Source organism: Notamacropus eugenii, chromosome 2, assembly GCF_028372415.1.
Source record: "Notamacropus eugenii isolate mMacEug1 chromosome 2, mMacEug1.pri_v2, whole genome shotgun sequence".
Classification (NCBI taxonomy): domain Eukaryota; kingdom Metazoa; phylum Chordata; class Mammalia; order Diprotodontia; family Macropodidae; genus Notamacropus; species Notamacropus eugenii.
Window position 1 is genome coordinate 520187494 of NC_092873.1, and position 18287 is coordinate 520205780.

The 18287-nt window shown below is 36.2% G+C and overlaps 1 protein-coding gene across 1 annotated transcript in view; it reads right to left on the reverse strand.

Annotated features, from left to right (window-relative positions):
• LOC140530237 (cytochrome P450 2J2-like) overlaps positions 1-18287 on the reverse strand; it is a 36820-nt gene that overhangs the window by 14403 nt on the left and 4130 nt on the right. The window contains 1 exon segment of the mRNA XM_072649666.1: positions 6233-6393. Coding sequence (XP_072505767.1) covers positions 6233-6393 — 161 coding nt within the window.

The window sequence follows — 18287 nt, forward strand, 5'->3', positions numbered from 1 at the left end:
AAGCTTTCTGCTTTCCTTCTAATATTGGTTGCACTACTTTTGTGCAATCACTTTTTAATTTACTAGAATTAAAATCATCCATTTTACATCTTGTGATGCTCTTTATTTCTTGTTTGATCATAAATTCTTCCCTTCTCTATAGATCTTACAGGTAAATTATTTCTTGTTCTCCTAAATTTACTCCTGGTATCACCCTTTTGGTCTAAATCATGTATCCATTTTGACTGTATTGTGGTATATAGTGGAAGATGTTGGTCTATACCTAGTTTCTGTTTTCTACTTCTCCCAGTAGTTCTTTTCTAATAGTGAGTTCTCATCCCAGAAGCTGGTGTCTCTGGGTTTATCAAACACTGGGGTACTTAAAGAGAAATATATCCATATATAAGGATCCCTTGAGGCTACATATTGATTGACATTTCCTATGTTCTATTGTATTTTTTATTTAGCTAAATGTTTAATTTACATTTTAATGTGATTCTACAGTATTGAAGAGTAATATTGGCTGCAATGCTGCCCAGATATTTGACTATTGCACACATTCCCACAGGTGGTTGTGTCTTGATTTATTTTATAAAATTGATAATTCAACTTATTTTTATGGTGTTGTGATTATACACATAGTAACTCTGGACATGATAAGGGTTTGAAATAATATCTTAATATTATAGATATAAAAAAGTGAAGTACAGTGAGATGATTTCATAGGGATGAAATGCCAAGACTTAATCTCAGTCAGAGTGGGTTCCAACGAAAAGGACATTGGACTTGAAGACAGGAAGAGCTTGGTTCATATTCACGCTCAGATTGCTAATAGCTGTGTAACTGGAGCAAGTCAATTTTCCTCTAGATGCCTCAGTTTCCATGCATATAAAATCAGGTGGTTGATCTCAGTGAGTCCAGTTGTAAATAAAAGTAGTGACCTCTCCTCTAGCAAGTTCCATTACTTATACTCTTTAACTCCCAATGTGATCCTTTAGGGAAGATATTTCCATTCTGAGGGAGATGCAGATGTGGAACATTTTAACACTCTTATCCCCCAACTCTTCATTTCTTTTTTCCTTTTAAACACACAATGCCCATTCTCTGTATTAACTATTATCTTGGACAGCTCCTTCAAGTAAGCATCAATGAAGTCCCTATTGTCCTCTGGGTTTAGATCTTCCTTATGTTGCTTGATCTCATATTTTACAAAAGATGCTAACTTCTTCCATTCATTAAAGAATTTCTGGTGAGCTCCTGGTAGGAATTTCATTATCCAAGGAAATATATTGAAGAGCTTAATAATATAAAAGTAGACAGGGGGAGGAAGGATGAATGTTAATTCCTCTTAGGCTACCCTATCTCTTCATTTTCCTCACCCTAAGTCCAGCCAGTGACCCTGACCTTTTCTTGTGTCATGGAATTTACCCTTATTCCGTATCTAACCACTCCGGAAATCTACTCTCCTTGTAACCAGTCCTATACTTCCTTATGGTTGCTCTGCTAATACTCAGGCTGGCTTCCTACCATCTTTATCTCATACATTGGCCCCTTGATCATGTCCTGATGCAGTAAATAACCCTTTCAAGATGTTGCTGATGTAGTCAGCCTCACAACCTGCAAAGGAGGGAGTAATTCTTTCTAGGGAAATTAATAATACTTGGGTCTTTAAATAAGGGTCCTATTAGCCCTACAGAATTCCCTTCTCTTGAATTTCCATTTTGTTCCTCTTTGTGAAATGAGAGTTTATATTATTATTTACCCTTTCCCCTCATTTTCTTCCATAGCCAGACTGCTGAGCAGTTTAGTGAAATCATGAGCCAGATGGAGCACTGGCAAGACTCAGGAAGACTTGAGTTGGATTTCTACCTCGGGCACTTATTAGCTGGGGAACAAGTCATGAATTTCTCTCAATGGTTTTCCTTATCTGTAAAATGGGTATAACAATAGCAACTATCACAAAGGGTGATTATGACGATCTGAAGAAATAAGTCAATCAGAAAGTATTTAATAATAAATTACTATGTGCCAGGCACTGTGATCAATATAAGGTACATAAAGAAAGGGGAAAAATGGCAGTTCCTATTATCAAGTTTCTCATATGGTAATGGAATAGAGACCAGTACATGTAAGATATATATAGAGTGACTGAAAGTTAATCTGAGAGGGGAGGGGGCTAGCAGCTGGAAGGAGTGGGAAAGACATCCTTCAGTAGAAGGTAAAATTTGAGCTTATTCTTGCAGGAAGTCAAGAGGTGAAGTTAGGAAGGGAGAGCATGTGTGGAATGGTGGACAGCCAATGCAAAGGCACTGAGGTGGGAGCTAATAAAAGCAAAATTGTTTGTAAACACTTGAATCTATGTCTCTCTGATTGTTTCTTTTTTCATTCAGTTTCTCTTGCCCTTTGATCAAGTCTCTTGTCTCTGAACCTCTCTCCATTCCTCCCATCCTACTTCCCATCATCTTCCTTCTCTCTGTCTCTGTCTCTGTCTCTCTAACTCTCTGTCTCTCTCTTCAGAGATGAGGATGAAATTCTAGTTTTCCCTCAAACTCTGATTAATAGACAGTTTCTCCATGAAGCCTTTCCTGTTCCTCCTGGTTTCTAATACAGCTAATGCCAAAACTTCTGTTTTAATTTTAATTATGTATTTGCATATACACTTTTGAGGCTGTGTTATATCCTCCTACAGAATATAACCCACCCACGGTCAAGTGTTGTAATTTTTGTCATTGTGTCCTCATCTTCTGGCACAGTACTTGGCATACAGTAGGTGCTTAATAAATGTTTTTAAAGTGCTAATTGTAGTAAAAGTCTTGGAAAAACTTTCAAACTGTATGGAAATTTGTTTCCCATTATTTGAAGGTCTCAGTGTTCTGGAAAACCATTGGGTTCCTCAAGCATGTTTTTTCATGTCACTATTTATAAAAATCTTATTTCAAGTGGCTGAGAAGAGATGGCAGAGTAAAAGCAGGGACTTGCTTGAGATCTCCCCTAAACCCCCTCTAAATACCTGTTAAAAATGACTCTAAACAAATTTTAAAGACACAGAACTCACAACATAATGAATTGAAATAAATCTCCAACTCAAGACAGCCTGGAAAGTCAATAGGATGCGTCTATCACACAGAGTGAGTGCAGTCTGGCATGGGTTGCACTAACACAGACAGGGTTGGAGCAGGCCTCAGGGGACTGAATCCCTGACAACTGTGCCAATTTCCAGACTTCTTAACCCAGAGTCACAAAAAACAGTGTAGATCATCAGTCAGAAAACTCTGTTGGACTTGATCTGACTGTGGTCTGGTACCAGCCCAAGGGCATAGAAAGAAGTGGTGGCAGCAGCAGCAGGAGTAACTGAAGCAGCAGTGGTGGTGGCAGTTGTGGCCACTTCCAGAGCTCTGGGCCCACAGGCAGTGAGGGATCAAGCAGCTGATACAAAGTCCCTGAAACCTGGGACAGTACACCCACACTCACCTCAGTCCCCACTGGAATTAGAGTCCTACCTTGACAAAGGGTTAGAAAGTCAAGTGTCTTGCTAGGAACATGAGCAAACAGTTTAAAAAATCTCAGACTATAGAATCTTACTTTGGTGACAAAGAAGGTCAAAACATACAACTAGAAGAAAACAATAAAGTCAAAGCTCCTATACCAAAAGCCTCCATGAAGCACATGAATTGGACGCAGGTCATGGAGGAGGTCCAAAAGGATTTTCAAAATCGAGTAAGAGAAGTAGAGAAGAAATTGGGAAGTTAAATCAGAGTGATGCAAGAAAATCATGAAAAATGAGCCAACAGCTTGCTAAATGAGACCCCATAAAATACTGAAGAAAATAACACCTTAAAAAATAGACTAACCCAAAAGCAAAAGAGATCCAAAATGCTAATGAGGAGAAGAGTGCCTTAAAAAACAGGTTTGGCCAAATGGAAAAGGAGGTCCAAAAGCTCATTGAAGAAAACAATTTCCTCAGAATTAGAATGTAACAAATGGAAACTAATGACTTCATGAGAAATCAAGAAAGTATAAAACACCATGCAAAGAATGAAAAATATAGATGATGTTATGAAATGTCTTACTGCAAAAAACCACTGACCTGGAAAATAGATCCATTACAGATAATTTAAAAGTTATTGGACTACCTGAATGTATGATCAAAAAAAAAGGCTAGACATCATCTTTCAAGGAAATATCAAGGAAAAGTGCCCTGATATGCTAGAACCAGAGATTAAAATAGAATATAAAAGAATCCACTGATTGCCTCTTGAAAGAAATCGCAAAAGGAAAACTCCTAGGAATATTGTAGCCAAATTCCAGAGTTCCCAGGTCAAGGAGAAAATATCACAAGCATTTAGAAAGAAACAATTCAAGTATACTGATAATACTAACAGGATACCACAAGATTTAGCAGCTTCTACCTGAAGGGATCAAAGGGCTTGGAATATGATATTCCAAAGGTCAGAGGAAGTAGTATTGAAACTAAGAATCACCTACCCAGCAAAACTGCTCATAATACTTCAAGGGAAAATAAATTTCAAGGAAATAGAGGACTTTCAAATGCTCTTGCTGAAAAGCACAGAGTTGAATAGAAAATTTGTCTTTCAGATACAAGAATAAACAGAAGCATGAAAAGAGATGAATTATGTTCTGCAGTGATGAAATCCCATAGTTTTAGGTAGAAAACAAGTGAGGATAATAAAAGTATTAAGCCTTTAGATGGATTATGGAATTTCATGCTTTAGTTTTGAAAGGAATCTTCTTCAAGAAGGTAAGTAGGCTTGAAAAATGGATAGAATTTAGTTAGTGGTGGGGATGTACCCAAAGAAGGAAATAGAGTCAGGAAAAGTATGGAGACAAGAATGGGATTGCATACTAGGGAAGAGACAATGAGGAAACTGGATTGAATGCAATGAGAAATATGTAATGAGTAGTTTAGTGTAAGAAAGTGGTAGGGAGGGAACTGTAGTCATTTGGCAAAAGGACCAAGCATGAAGTTTTATCCAAGTCCATCTCCCCACAATACTTAAAAAAACACCAAACATATTAAAAGAAGAGCAGAAGCAACAAAAAAGGAAAAGGAAATAACTCATCATGAAAGAAAAACTTTGCGTAAAAAGCCAATAAGAACTGGAAGTGATTAAAGACTAAAATCAATTGATCAATCAATAAACATGTAGTAACTGTCTACTAAGTGCCAGGCATTATGTAAAGTGGGGATACAAAAACAGGTAAAAGACATTCTCTCTTCTCAAGGAGCTTACCTCCATAAGGGAGAAGACAATATGCAAACAAATACAAAGCAAGCTATATAGAAGATAAATAGGAAATAATTAACAGAGGGAAGCACTCAGGGAAGGCTTTTCATACAATGTACTCCAATATAAAAAATTATAGATAAAAAGAGTGTCCAGGGGTCATGAAAAATCTGTTCTCCTCAGGAGTTACATCCCCTATACAGATGCCTGTGAACTTCTAATGGGACAGGCATGATTTAAATGTGCCTGGTCTTTAAAAGTTCTATGATGTCTTCTCAAGGGACAGAAAATGTACAGGCTAGAGGTTGGAGGTGGAAAAAAAAGATGAAAAAAAGAGTGTCAAGCTGATACCGGGATTGGGCTACCTGGTCAAAGTCACAGCAGGAGGGTTTCGCTCCCCTGGTCCTGAGAGATAGCAGCAAGGCCCTATGCAGTGCTCCCCATTTCTCATGATTAGAAAAAAGTGTCTTCTAGACATCAAACGCTCAATTGATCAACAAGTTTCTCCTACTCTTTCACTCTCTAGCTTTCAGTGACATGCTGGGGACACAGCATAGGGTTCAGAGATAGGAGAGAAGAATTGGGTAAATGCCATCACCTGTGAATACTTACCTCGGTAACAGATCTGAGCATTAATGAAACTGGTCTCTCTCCTGTTTCACTGAGGAGATGGGAAGAAAAGATGGGGATGGAACTTGGAGTCCCTAGTCCCTGGAGGCATAAGAGTTGATATATCTGGAAAGTGGGTGGTGAAAGCACTTGCTGTCTGATTTAATTCCTTGTTGTTTATCTTGGATCCTGACTGAAGTAAATATTCTTTGCTTTTAAAAATATCTTCTCTCTTTCCTCTCCCCTTTCGAGTCCCTTTTACTGCTTAGAGGAACTCACATCCTGACTCAGCTCCTGTCAACCTCTCACAGTCATGTTTCTTTTCATGTTTCTTTGGAAGAAGTACAGGGCCAAGTTGGGGCTGATCCCACCCTGCCCAGGAAGAAATGGTCTGTTACCTGACTCTCCCATCTGGCTTCAAGCAACAGGACTTCATCCAAACTCTTTAACAGCTCTTGAAACTGAGAATCATGGTAGTCAAAGTGATGTCCAAAAGTTATGGAGCAGATGATGTTAGAAACAGCATTGTTGATCTGGAAGTGGGTGTCAAAGGGCTGTCCTGTTGACCAGGAGAGAAAGGGAACAATCTGCTCTTCATTTCACTCATGTTCTTTAAAGGACCCAGTAGAGCTTTCTACCTTTTCCTCCTAAATAATTAATTTTTTTCCTCATTTCCCCACCCCCACCATACCTGCTAGCACACATAGGCTTTATTATTATTGTCTATGAGCAACCACTGCTTAGTTAGATGTGAAAAAAAGGAAAAAACACACTAACTTTTAATGTTCAGTCAAGACTTGGGATTTGTTTGGCATATTTTGTTTTAGAATAGATTACCTGTGGCTTTTGGCAAGTTATTTATGTGGCTTTGCCTTCATGTATTCATCAGTCTAATAAGGAGGTTTGGATAAGAAGGCCTCTGAGGGCCATTCTTTCCTCTATCTATGATGTGATATATCATGTGCATAGGTTCACAAAGATGTGCCTATGTAAAAGTATAGACACACATGTGCATATGTGCCCATAGATGTATGTGTGCACACACCAACACCAATGACTATATCTACCTCTGTTCTACTTGCATGCATGTGAGTAGTAGAGGTGAAATTATAATTGGAGATCCTGGAATGAAAGAGAAAGGTATGAGAAGATGAGTAAGGAAGGGAGCCAGTATAAGGCAGCGTGTAAAGTACTAGACCTGGGATCAGGAAGACCTGGACCACGTCAGACACTTGCTCAAATCCTACCTCAAACCTTTACCAGTTAAGGGAATTTAGTCCTAATGCCTTCCTACCATTGAATATTTCCAGTTTCTCCTTTTTAGATTGTGCTTGTACATAGTTGTTTGTATGTTGTCTTCCCCTTAGCCTAGGAGCTACTTGAGACCAGGGGCTCTCTTTTCCCTGTCCTTATATCTCCAGTATTTGGCACAGTGCATGGAATACAGTAGACACTTGATTTATCTTTATTGACTGTGTAATTTTGAGTAAGTCACTTAGCTCCTCTACTTTTCAGTTTTCTCATGTGCAGAATGTGAGGGATGTTTGTATTAATGGTTCATTCTTACCCTCAATCAATGGTAATAAGGGAAAACAGCAGAAGAGGAGGAGAAGGGGAAGTAGATGAGGATGGGATGAGAAAGAGAAGGAAAAACAGAAGCATAGAGATTGGAGTAAGACTAGAAAGATGAATGTCTACAATAATAACACTGTGAAAATAAAGATAAGTTGGATAGACTTTATGAACTTGTACAAATGCAACAATAACCACAACTCTAGAAGACCAGTGAAGATACCTGCTATCCACCTCCTGACAGACAGGTGATAGACTTAGGTTACACAATGAGATAGGTATGCCTGGGCATGACCTATGTAAGAATTTCTTTAGCTTGATGATGTATATTTGTCATTAGGGTCTTTGTTTTTCCAGTGAAAAGAAGAAGAATAAGGAAAGAATAAATGACTGAAAAAAATCAAAATTTGAAAAATAGAGATAGTGACAGGTGTGTGTGTGTGTGTGTGTGTGTGTGTGTCTGGTAAAGAGTAGAAAAAGGAGAACATGACAAAAGAGAAAAGAAAAAAGTGAGGAATGAGAGGGAAGATACCTAGCAAAGGAAATAGGTGATTCAGTAACTAGAAAGGCAGGAGGATGATTAGGAAGAAGAAAGAGTCAGAGAAGGGCAGCAGGAGAGAACAGAGGCAGGAGGATGTGTGTGTGTGTGTGTGTGTGTGTGTGTGTGTGTGTGTGTGTGTGTGTAAAGAATTCCTAGAGTGACCAGTCAAGGCAGAACTCCATGTGCAGCATTTGAAGAATTGCGGCATGTAGGGTCTATTTGTTGATGGCAGAACATAATTATACTGACATTTAAGAGAATGAACCATCATGGGGGTCCTTTCTTTCTTGATTGACTCATTTCTTCCCAGAGGACAATGTTGGGTCTTTGTAGACCTTCCCAGGGGCTGGGGGTGGGGCATTTTGTCTGTATCTAGTCTAGTCTGTCTCTTCCTCTGCTCTTCCAGAGGTACAGATTCTCTTTAATGATCATTTGGGCAAATGGACAATCCGAAGTATATCTCTGCCTGACTATTACCCACCTTTTTCTTCCATGATAGCCTCAGTGAGGTACCTGGCCTCCTCCTGGATCTGGTCGTCCAGGATCTTCTTTCCCAAACCAAATTTCCTTAGGGTCATTAAGGCAAATCTTCGTTGCTGTCTCCACTCTTGGCCATTATACATAAATAGCCTAAGTAGTAATGATAATAATTTATATCAATATTCTAAATGATCTATGAATTTACTGGTGTGGTTATTCCCTCTACCAGCAATGGAATGCAATTGAACAATCACTTCAAAAACAGCTACTATGTACCTTGAGTGGCCTAAGTCATCTCATGTGGTCCCTGTAGACTTCATCAGTGTAATGGTCCAGGCACGGCAATGATGCCCTTGGTCCACGGGTGCTGGACATGCACAAACAGGGTAATATCTCCCCTCCCTTTTCTCAGTATCATCTGGACCTTGAAAGGCCACTGTACTTTTCTGTCATTGCAGTATTAAACAGTCAACCCCATTTCTCTCTTCCCAAGAATGAGGGGTGTAGAAGAGGGACCTTGGGATACTCCTTTCCCAAGAATGTGTTAGTCCTTTGTTACCAAAGAAGACCATGACAACAGAGAAATAATTACATGACTTGCACTTAACTTTGTTTTGAGTGAGGGAGGGCTGTGCAGGTCACCAACCTCATTTCTCCTCCAAAGCCATCTGAATCCAGTGACCAGATATTCATTAGGATGACTAGAGATGACCCAGGGTGAGGCAAGTGGGGTTAAGTGACTTGCCCAAGGTCACACAGCTAGTGAGTGTCAAGTGTCTGAGGTGAAATTTGAACTCAGGTCCTCCTGACCCCTGCACTGGTGCTCTATTCATTGTACCACCTAACTGCCCCTTTGCCAAGAAGCATCTTTGCTATGCAGAACTTGGGAAATGAATCCTGGAGCGAGCAAGGGAATTACCCAAGGTCACATAGGTAAAACATGGAAGAACTGAGATTCAAAGTGAGACCCTGAGATTCAACAGTCTATGACCTTTCCATTACTTCTTGCCATTTCATAAGAGTATACTTTCTACTCTAAGACTGGCCTCTTATGTACATCCCATGAAGGCCCTACTTTTAGACAGGGAAGGCCTTTTGGAATGCAGTAAACACCATATTTCTTTAGGCACCCCAGGCCTGAGGGCCACAGAATGAGATACCTTCAACTTTTTTCCTCAAAGGCAGAATGTTGACCTCCTTGTTGACCTGATTTGTGAATGGCTGATTTTCCTATGTCATGAGAGTCCTGTTTCACCATCATATTAGAAAAGATCAAATAACAGAGAAAAATGGTTTACAGGAATGGAAAGATGGTAAAAAAAATGGTGGTACCCTTGACAAAAGAAAAAAAGGAAAGTATCAGAGAGATGATCTGGGTGGAGAGAATTGTGGAAACTCATCGTGGTTGGAGATTTCACAATTTACCATCTGATAGATAGGTTCTCCCCAATAATCTGCAGTAAGCCATAAGTTATAGATAAGATAAAAAGATAGAAGAGGAACTAGTAGAAAGTCAGCAGAATTGTATTGATGCTGTCATGTGGAAGATCAATTAGCATTTTTTGGCTTTGCCCCCAAGGGTAAAACCAGGAGCAATCAGTGAAGGATGTAAGGAGAAGAAATGAAATTGTAGAGAATGACAAACTTTTGACCTGTTAGAATTGCCTTAGAGTGTCATGGGCTTCTTTGAAAGGGGGTGGGCTCCTCATCACTGGAGGTGTTCAAGCACAGTCTGTATGACTATGTGTTGGGAATGTTGACATGGCATTCCAACTCAAGTTCAGGCAACCTTGGGCAGTTACTAAGGTCCCTTATGCTTCTGAGATCCCACAGTTCTCTCAAATCTCAAAGAATGCACCTTGAATCCTTTCTTGTATTCACTCAACAAGTATTTTTAGAGAATGAGGATGGGCAAAGCCTTGCATTAAGTGATGACAGAGAATATAGTCAATGTCAGACTGCCTGAGGTCTAATGGAAATAAATTTTCACCTTCTTGTGAATGTAAGCCAGAAACTCCTCCATACATGTATAAATGTCAATCAACACACCTGTATACCTAGTCTGGGGCACTGTGCTAAGCACCAGTATGGATCATTATTATGAAATGATCTACAAGTTCAAGAGTAGTATAAAATTCTTTTATATCAGACACAGGAGAATTTATTATTCACAAGGGAAAATTTATGGAGAAGTTAAATGTGGGAATTGGCTCTTCAAAGATTTCATGAGGATGGGATGGAGAATATTTCAAATGAAGGGCATAGAATGGAGTAAAGGTATAGCTCATATGATAGAATTTTGGTCTTGGAGGTAAGAAGACTTGGGTTTAAATCATGAGTGATATTTATGAGCTCTCAGTTTTGATAACCTCATCTGTAAAATAAAGGTAGGGATTGGCTTGGTTGGCCTCTAATTTTTCTTGTAACTCACAATATGTGATTGTGTGACTGGGCTGGTGGTGGGATAATGGTATTCAGGAAATAGTGCCAAGGTTAGTTTGGTAACATGTTAGGGAAAGGAACACAATATGTCATAGAAAAGATGGAAAGATTGGTTGAAATACCATCAGTGATATAAAGAACTACAAACCTTCAGAATGTCCAAACTGGAAGGCTCCAGTCTTATAGTACCTAACTCCAATTGGTCCCATACTGTGCCTGACCAATCCTTCTACTCTGCCCTTAATGACTCTCTATCACACTTTTTACAGTGACTTTTCTAAGCCTTTGTCTTCTTTCCTGCACTATCAAGCCAAACATAGGGCAGATGTCTAAGTCTCCCTCTTCTATAAGAAGATGTTCTCTTGTGGGTTTCAGTTCCATGCCTCCATCACTTAAGTCATTGCAGCATCAGCTCTCCTCCTTTCCTCTCAATAATGGAATAGGTATCTCTAATCCATGCTAATGTCATCTTTGTTCCCATCTACTCCCACCACCCCTCACCAGACCCCCTCCCACCACCTGAACCCTCCAAGACTTTGACCTATAAAAATTAAAAAATTCCAAGAAAATTTTGAAAAGAAAATAAGATATACAGAATCCAAGAAGACAATAACTCCTTGAAAACTAGAATTGGACAAGTGGAATCAAATGACTGTATAAGACACAAGAAATCAAAAAGTAGAAAAAATTAAAGATAATCTGAAACATCTCATTAGGAAATAAAAAGCATTCACCTGGAGAACAAATTGAGAAGTGTAAAGGGGGGGTGCAAGTCCTGTGACAAAGGCTATAGCAGAGGCAAAGCCTGTTCCCGTGGGACTTGTGCTTACTCAAACCCTGGCAGAAGCTCTGTATGACCCTGGAACCTGATGTTCCTGCAGATACTGATGTTCTGTACAGTAAAGTACAAGTGGGCCTGGGAACCCAGGAACTAGCTTCAGGAACAAGATAAGCTTCCTTACTTACTGCGGGCGTAAGGATGTGGAATAGTCATGAGATGGTGAAGTAATGGGATGAGCTCAGCCTCTGTGTGATTGGTGGTTACAGCCTTTATAACCCCTAACTTTGAGCTGAATAAAGAGACTTGCTTGGAGTTGCTTATCATCTTGTCTCCAGTCTCCTTCCTTCAAAGCTCACAGATTGCTCAACCCAGACTGACAGGCATTTGGAGACCAGTTGGTCAGGGGGACCCCAGAGGGCTCGGGCCCTGACCCCGAGCAGAGAAGAATTTTCCATGTCCATGAAAGTTATGATCAAAAATAATAATTTGGATACAATATTACAAAAATTATTAAGGAAATTACTCTGAAGTTCTAGAACAAGAAGCTAATGTAGGAGTAGAAACAGTCCACTGATCAACAAAGGAGATCCTTAGAAGAACTCCTATAGTAATGCCATAAGAGTGTACTGGTTAAAAAAGAAATACTGCAAATAAATTTATATCGTAAAATATTGTAAACAACTTAAATACTGCAGAAAAGCAATCCAGATTTTACAAGACCTAGCAATTTTTACACTAAAGGACCACAGAGCTTGGAACATTGTATTTCAAAAGGCAAAGTTAGCTGAGTTTGCATCAAATAATAACTTATCCAGCAAAGGTGCATATAATACTGAATGGAAAAAAAGGACATTTGATGAACTGACTTCCATGTATTTCTAACAAACGACCAGACTTAATACAAAATTAGATATGAGGTGCAGAAGAAATATAATGAAATCATTAAAGACTAATTATAATGTTGTGATTAAGATAAAACTTCATGAAACATGAAAACATTATAAATATTAGTCATTTTTCATTATTAGTATTAGCATTTTTAAAACTCTTATCATTAATGAGATAGTTTGAAAGAAAAGTTGTGGTTGACTTGGGTGATGAGGTGTTTCTAAAAAACAAATTGGGTAGGAAATGGTTTAAGGAGAAAGTGTCTAATAAAAGTGGGGCATGAATGGAAAAGCTAATACAGAGGAATCATGTAGGTGTGAAGGATTGCTAATATTGGAGTCTTTCTCTCATCTGAGTTGAAGAGGGAATAATGTATACATCTGAAGAGTTTTAGAAGTCTTATGAATTTCTAGTGAGGTGGGAAAACAGTGGAATAAGGTGACTGAGGAACTTTTAAAAGTATACATAGATTAAGATTCAGAAGGTTGGATGAATACACAAAGGAAAGAATTTTAGAGCATGGCTAAAATAAAAAGTAATAATAGTGTGAGGGAAATAGATAAGGTAACTGATATGGTAAAAAAAAAAAGGCTGAGCAACAGAATAGTAGAAATAAAATGGAGGAAAATTCACAGATAGTAATTATAACTTTGAATGTGAATGGGATGAACTCACCCATTAAATGAAAATAGCACAATGGATTAAAAATAAGAATCCTATGAGACATGTCACCATTGGAAATGAAGGATAAGAGTAGAATTTATCATGCTTCAACCGATGGAAAATAGGCATGGGTAGCAATTATGATCCCAGACAATCATGGCTAAAATAAATTGAATTTTAAGAGATAAACTGGGTAACCACATTTTGATTAAAGGTATCATAGACAATGAAGAAATATCAATACTGAACTTATATCCAACCAATGCTACAGCAGCTAATTTTTAAAAGAAAAATTAAATGAATTATAGAGGGAGATAAACAGTAGTTTCATAATAGTAGGAATGTTTAATCTTCCCCTCTTAGAAATAGCTAAGTTGAACCAAAAATATAACTAAGAACAGAGTTAAGAAAGTAAATAGAATTTTTAATCTTTTTTATTAGGAATATTTTAAAAATTAATTTATTTGTTTTTAGCTTTCAACAATCACTTCCATAAATTTTAAATTTTCTCCCTCTTCCTTCCACATCCCTCCCCAAGATGGCATGGAATCTTACGTGGGTTCTATACATACATTTCTATTAAACACATTTTCACACTAGTCATGTGGTATAGAGGAATTAAAACAAATGGGAGACCCCATGAGAGAAACCAAACGAAACCCAAACATTATAAAATAGAAAATAGTCTGCCTAATTCTACATTCTGACTGTAAGTCTTTCTCTGCTTATGGGTATTTTGCATCGAGTCCCTTGGAAATGTCTTAAGTCCTTACATTGCTGTGAAGAGCTAAATTTATTAGGAATAGTCCTCACATACTGTGTCTACATAAAGAGAATTTTAGATAAACTAGATTTGACAGTTATCTGGAGACAATTGAATGGAAATAGAAAGGAATCTTTTTTCTCAGTGTGGTAACTTTAAAGATCAGATATATACTGGTATATAAATATTTCATCATCAAAAGCAGAAAAACAGAAATATTAAAAGCATCATTTTGAGACCTTGATTCAATAAAAAATATAGGTAATAAGGGGCCAAGGAAATATAGAATCAAAACTAATTGGAGATTAAACAATCTAATCTTAAAGTGTGAGTGGGTTAAAGAACAAATCATAGAGACAATAATTGCATTAAAGAGAATGACAATAATGAGACAACATCACTCTAAATGCTTACATAAGTAGAATAGAGAAAGAGCAGACTAATTAATTGGGTATGTAATTTAAAAAAACTAGAAAAATAACAAATTAAAACTCCTCAATTGAACACCAATTTGTAAATCACAAAAAATAGGTGATATCAATACTATTGAGAATAAAAAAAACCTGTTGCATTAATAAATAAAACTAGGAATTGGTTTTACGAAAGGCAAATAAACAAAATAGATAAAATTGGTTAATATGATTTAAAAAGAGAGAATAAAAACTTAATCACTAGTATAAAAAATGAAAAGGATGAATATACTGCTGATGAAGATGAAATTAAAGCAAGTATAAGGACATATTTTACTTAATTTTATGTTATGAAATTTAACAATTTAAGTGAAATGGAAGAGTATGTACAAAAATATAAATTATCTAAATTAGCAGAAGAGGAAGTAGAATAGCTATTTTACATATATATATTTATATGAATATAAATACAAGGTCAAATACAAGGTTATTATATTTATCTGCTGCTTCTGTAAATTGTAATTCTACCCTATTCCATTAATCTACCTTTCTATTAGTTAGAGAGTACCAGATAGTTTTAATAATTTCTGTCTTATTATACAGTTTAAGATCTGGCAGAAGATAAACCTATCTTCTTTACACTTTTTTCCCCATTATTTCTTTTTATATCTTTACTTTTCTGTTTTTCCAAATGAATTTTGTTAACATTTATTTCCAATTTAATAAAAAAAAAATTTGGTAATTTAACTGGAATGACATTGAATATATAAATCCCATTCAAATATATATATATATATATATATATATATACATATATATTAGAAAAAGATATTGAAGGGACCATAAATATGCTTTCTAAAAGAAAAGTTCCAGGACCATATGAATTTACAAGTGAGTTCCATCAAACATTTAAAGATCAACTATTTCCAATATTAAATAAATTATTTGAAATAATAGATAAAGAAAGGATTCTACCAAGCTCTTTTTATGTAACAAATATTATCTTGATATCTAAATCAGGAAGAGTAAAGACAGAAGAACAAAATTACATACCAATTACATTTATGAATATGGATATGAAAATCCTCAATGAAATTCTAAATAGAGATTATGTCAGCATATTATGAAGATTATATATTATGACCAAGTGTGATTTATACCAAGTATGCAAGGATGGTCTAATTTATGGAAACCTATTAACATATTTGATTATATCAATAATAAAACAAAAAAATATGATTTTATCAATACATGAAGAAAATGTTCCTGATAAAGTACAACAGTCATTTCTATTATAAATACTTAAGTGTATTGGTATAAATGAATTTTCCCTTAAGTTGATTCACATTACTTATATAAAACCATAAATAAGCATTATATGCAGTGGGAATAAATTAGAAGTTTTCTCAGTAAGATCAAATGTGAAAAGACACCCATTGTCAACAATATTATTCATTATTGTATTGGAAATCTTAGCAATAGCAATAAGAGAAGAAAAATAAATTGAAGGAATCAGAATAGGAAATGAAGTAATAAAACCATCTCCTTTTTTCAGATAAGATGATTTACATGAAAAATCCCAGTCACCTAAAAAGTTAGGTGAAAAAATAATTTTAGTAAAGTAGCAAGAGTTAAAGTGAATCCACATTAATCATCAGCCTTCCTATATATCACAAAATTATTCCAAAAGATATCGTAAAAATTATCCCATTTAAAATGCAGCCTAGGTCAAATCCCACTTGGTCATTTTATGAGCTTGAATTGTCTCAGAATGAATATAAATAGCAATTTCTTCTGTTTTGGCTAGAAATCCTGAGGGTCTCCCCCCCCCCCCCCACCTCAAGACTGTTTTTCTGTTTTAATTTGACTTTGTAAAGATGTTATTTTCTGCCTCATTTCCTACCTAGCCTCAATAACTGAGTGGGTATTGCCTCAGTCGAACTGACACCTGTTCAATATCTTAGCTTTAGAAGGTCAAGGTTTCCCACTGCATCTAGCACCATCTCCTATCATACTGATCTACATCTTGCCTCTGGACACAGAAGGTTCTGGAGGAGAAAGTGCAGCTGGAAATTCAGTTCACTTGCATGTCATTACATCACCTCGCTGATATCATGGTCCTTTTTGAGAATGAAAGACAAACAACAATAAACAGTATAAAATATCTGGGAGTTCACCTGCCAAAAAACTCCAGGAATTATATTAACAAAATTATAAAATAACTTTTATACACATAAAATCAGATTAATTGGAGAGATTAGTTGTTCATTGGTAGGCTAGGCCAATATGATAAAAAATGAGAATATTACCCAAAATAATTCATATATTCAATGCCATTCCAATTAAATTACCAATTTTTTTTATTAATTGGAAATAAATGTTAACAAAATTCATTTGGAAAAACAGAAAAGTAAAGATATCAAAAGAAATAATGGAAAAAAATGTGTAAAGAAGGTAGGTTTATCTGTGCCAGATCTTAAACTGTATAATAAGGCAGAAATTATTAAAACTATCTGGTACTCTCTAACTAATAGAAAGGTAGATTAATGGGGCAGGGTAGAATTACAATTAACAGCAGCAGCAGATAAACATAATAGCCTTATATTTGACCAGAGTAAAGAATTAAGGTTTGGGGATAATAATCATTTGGTAAAAATTGTTGGGAAAACTACAAAGCAGTATGGCAGAAACTGTGCATGGACCAATATCTAACACAATGTACCAAGTTAAGGGGAAAATGGATAGATGACCTAGATATAAAGAGAGATTTTATAGGAAAATTAGAAGAATATGGAAGGTATTACCTATTAGACTTAGGATAGACAAACAATTGTGAATGAATAAGAGATAAAGATCAAAGTTAGATCAAGATAAATCATTTTGATTACACTCAATTAAAAAAGAATAGTACAAGTAAAATCAATGTAGCCAAGATCAAAAGGAAAGCAGAACTTTGGGAAAAATTTTATAGACATTTTATCAGATAAAGTTCTCAAAACTAAAATATAGAAAGAACTTTGTCAAATCTGAAAGAATCCAATTCACCAACTCATAAGTGATAACAGGATGTGAACAGGAAGTTTTCCAATGAAGGAATCAAAACAAGTTATAAAAAAAAAGCTCTCAGTCATTATTGGTTGAGAAATACGGAGAAAAATAACCTCAAGAGGTCATTTTATACCCATCACATTGGCTAAAATGATTGAAGGGGATGGCAATCAGTGCTGGGAGTGGTGTACAGAAATTGGAACACATTCGTTATTTGGAGAATCGTGAACTGATCCAACAGTTTTGGAGAGCAATCTGGAATTGTACCCAAAGAGTTACTAAACTATTCATACCCTTTGATCCAGCAATACCACTACTAGGACTATTTTCATAGAAGATTAGGAAAAAGGGAAAAGAAGTTATATATTCTTAAATGTTTATGACAACTCTCTGTGGTAGCAAAGAAATTGCACGGAAGCCCATGAATTGCTTAAGAAGTTGTGGCATATGCATCTGACAGAATACTACTGTGTTATAAGAAATGATGAGCTCAATGATATCTGAAAAATATGCAAAGAAATCTGTGAAATAATTAAGACTGAAAGGAGCAGAAGATTGTATAGGGTAAGAGCAATATTGTTTTAAGAATTACTTTGAGTGAATAAGTTACTTTGTCAATTGTAAGTATCAAAATTAACTATAAAGGCCCTATAGAGAAAGATACTATCTGGGTCCAGAGAAAGAAAAAATAAATAGAAGTATCTATAGCATAATTTTACATACATATACACACACATATACATATATATCACTAGGGAGGGCTGAGGAGGGACGGAAAAGGGGAAAAAATTTAAATGATAATGTTTTGTATATTTGAAAAAGAATATTAAATTATGCATAGTAGATTTGCAGTTTCTTGTATAAT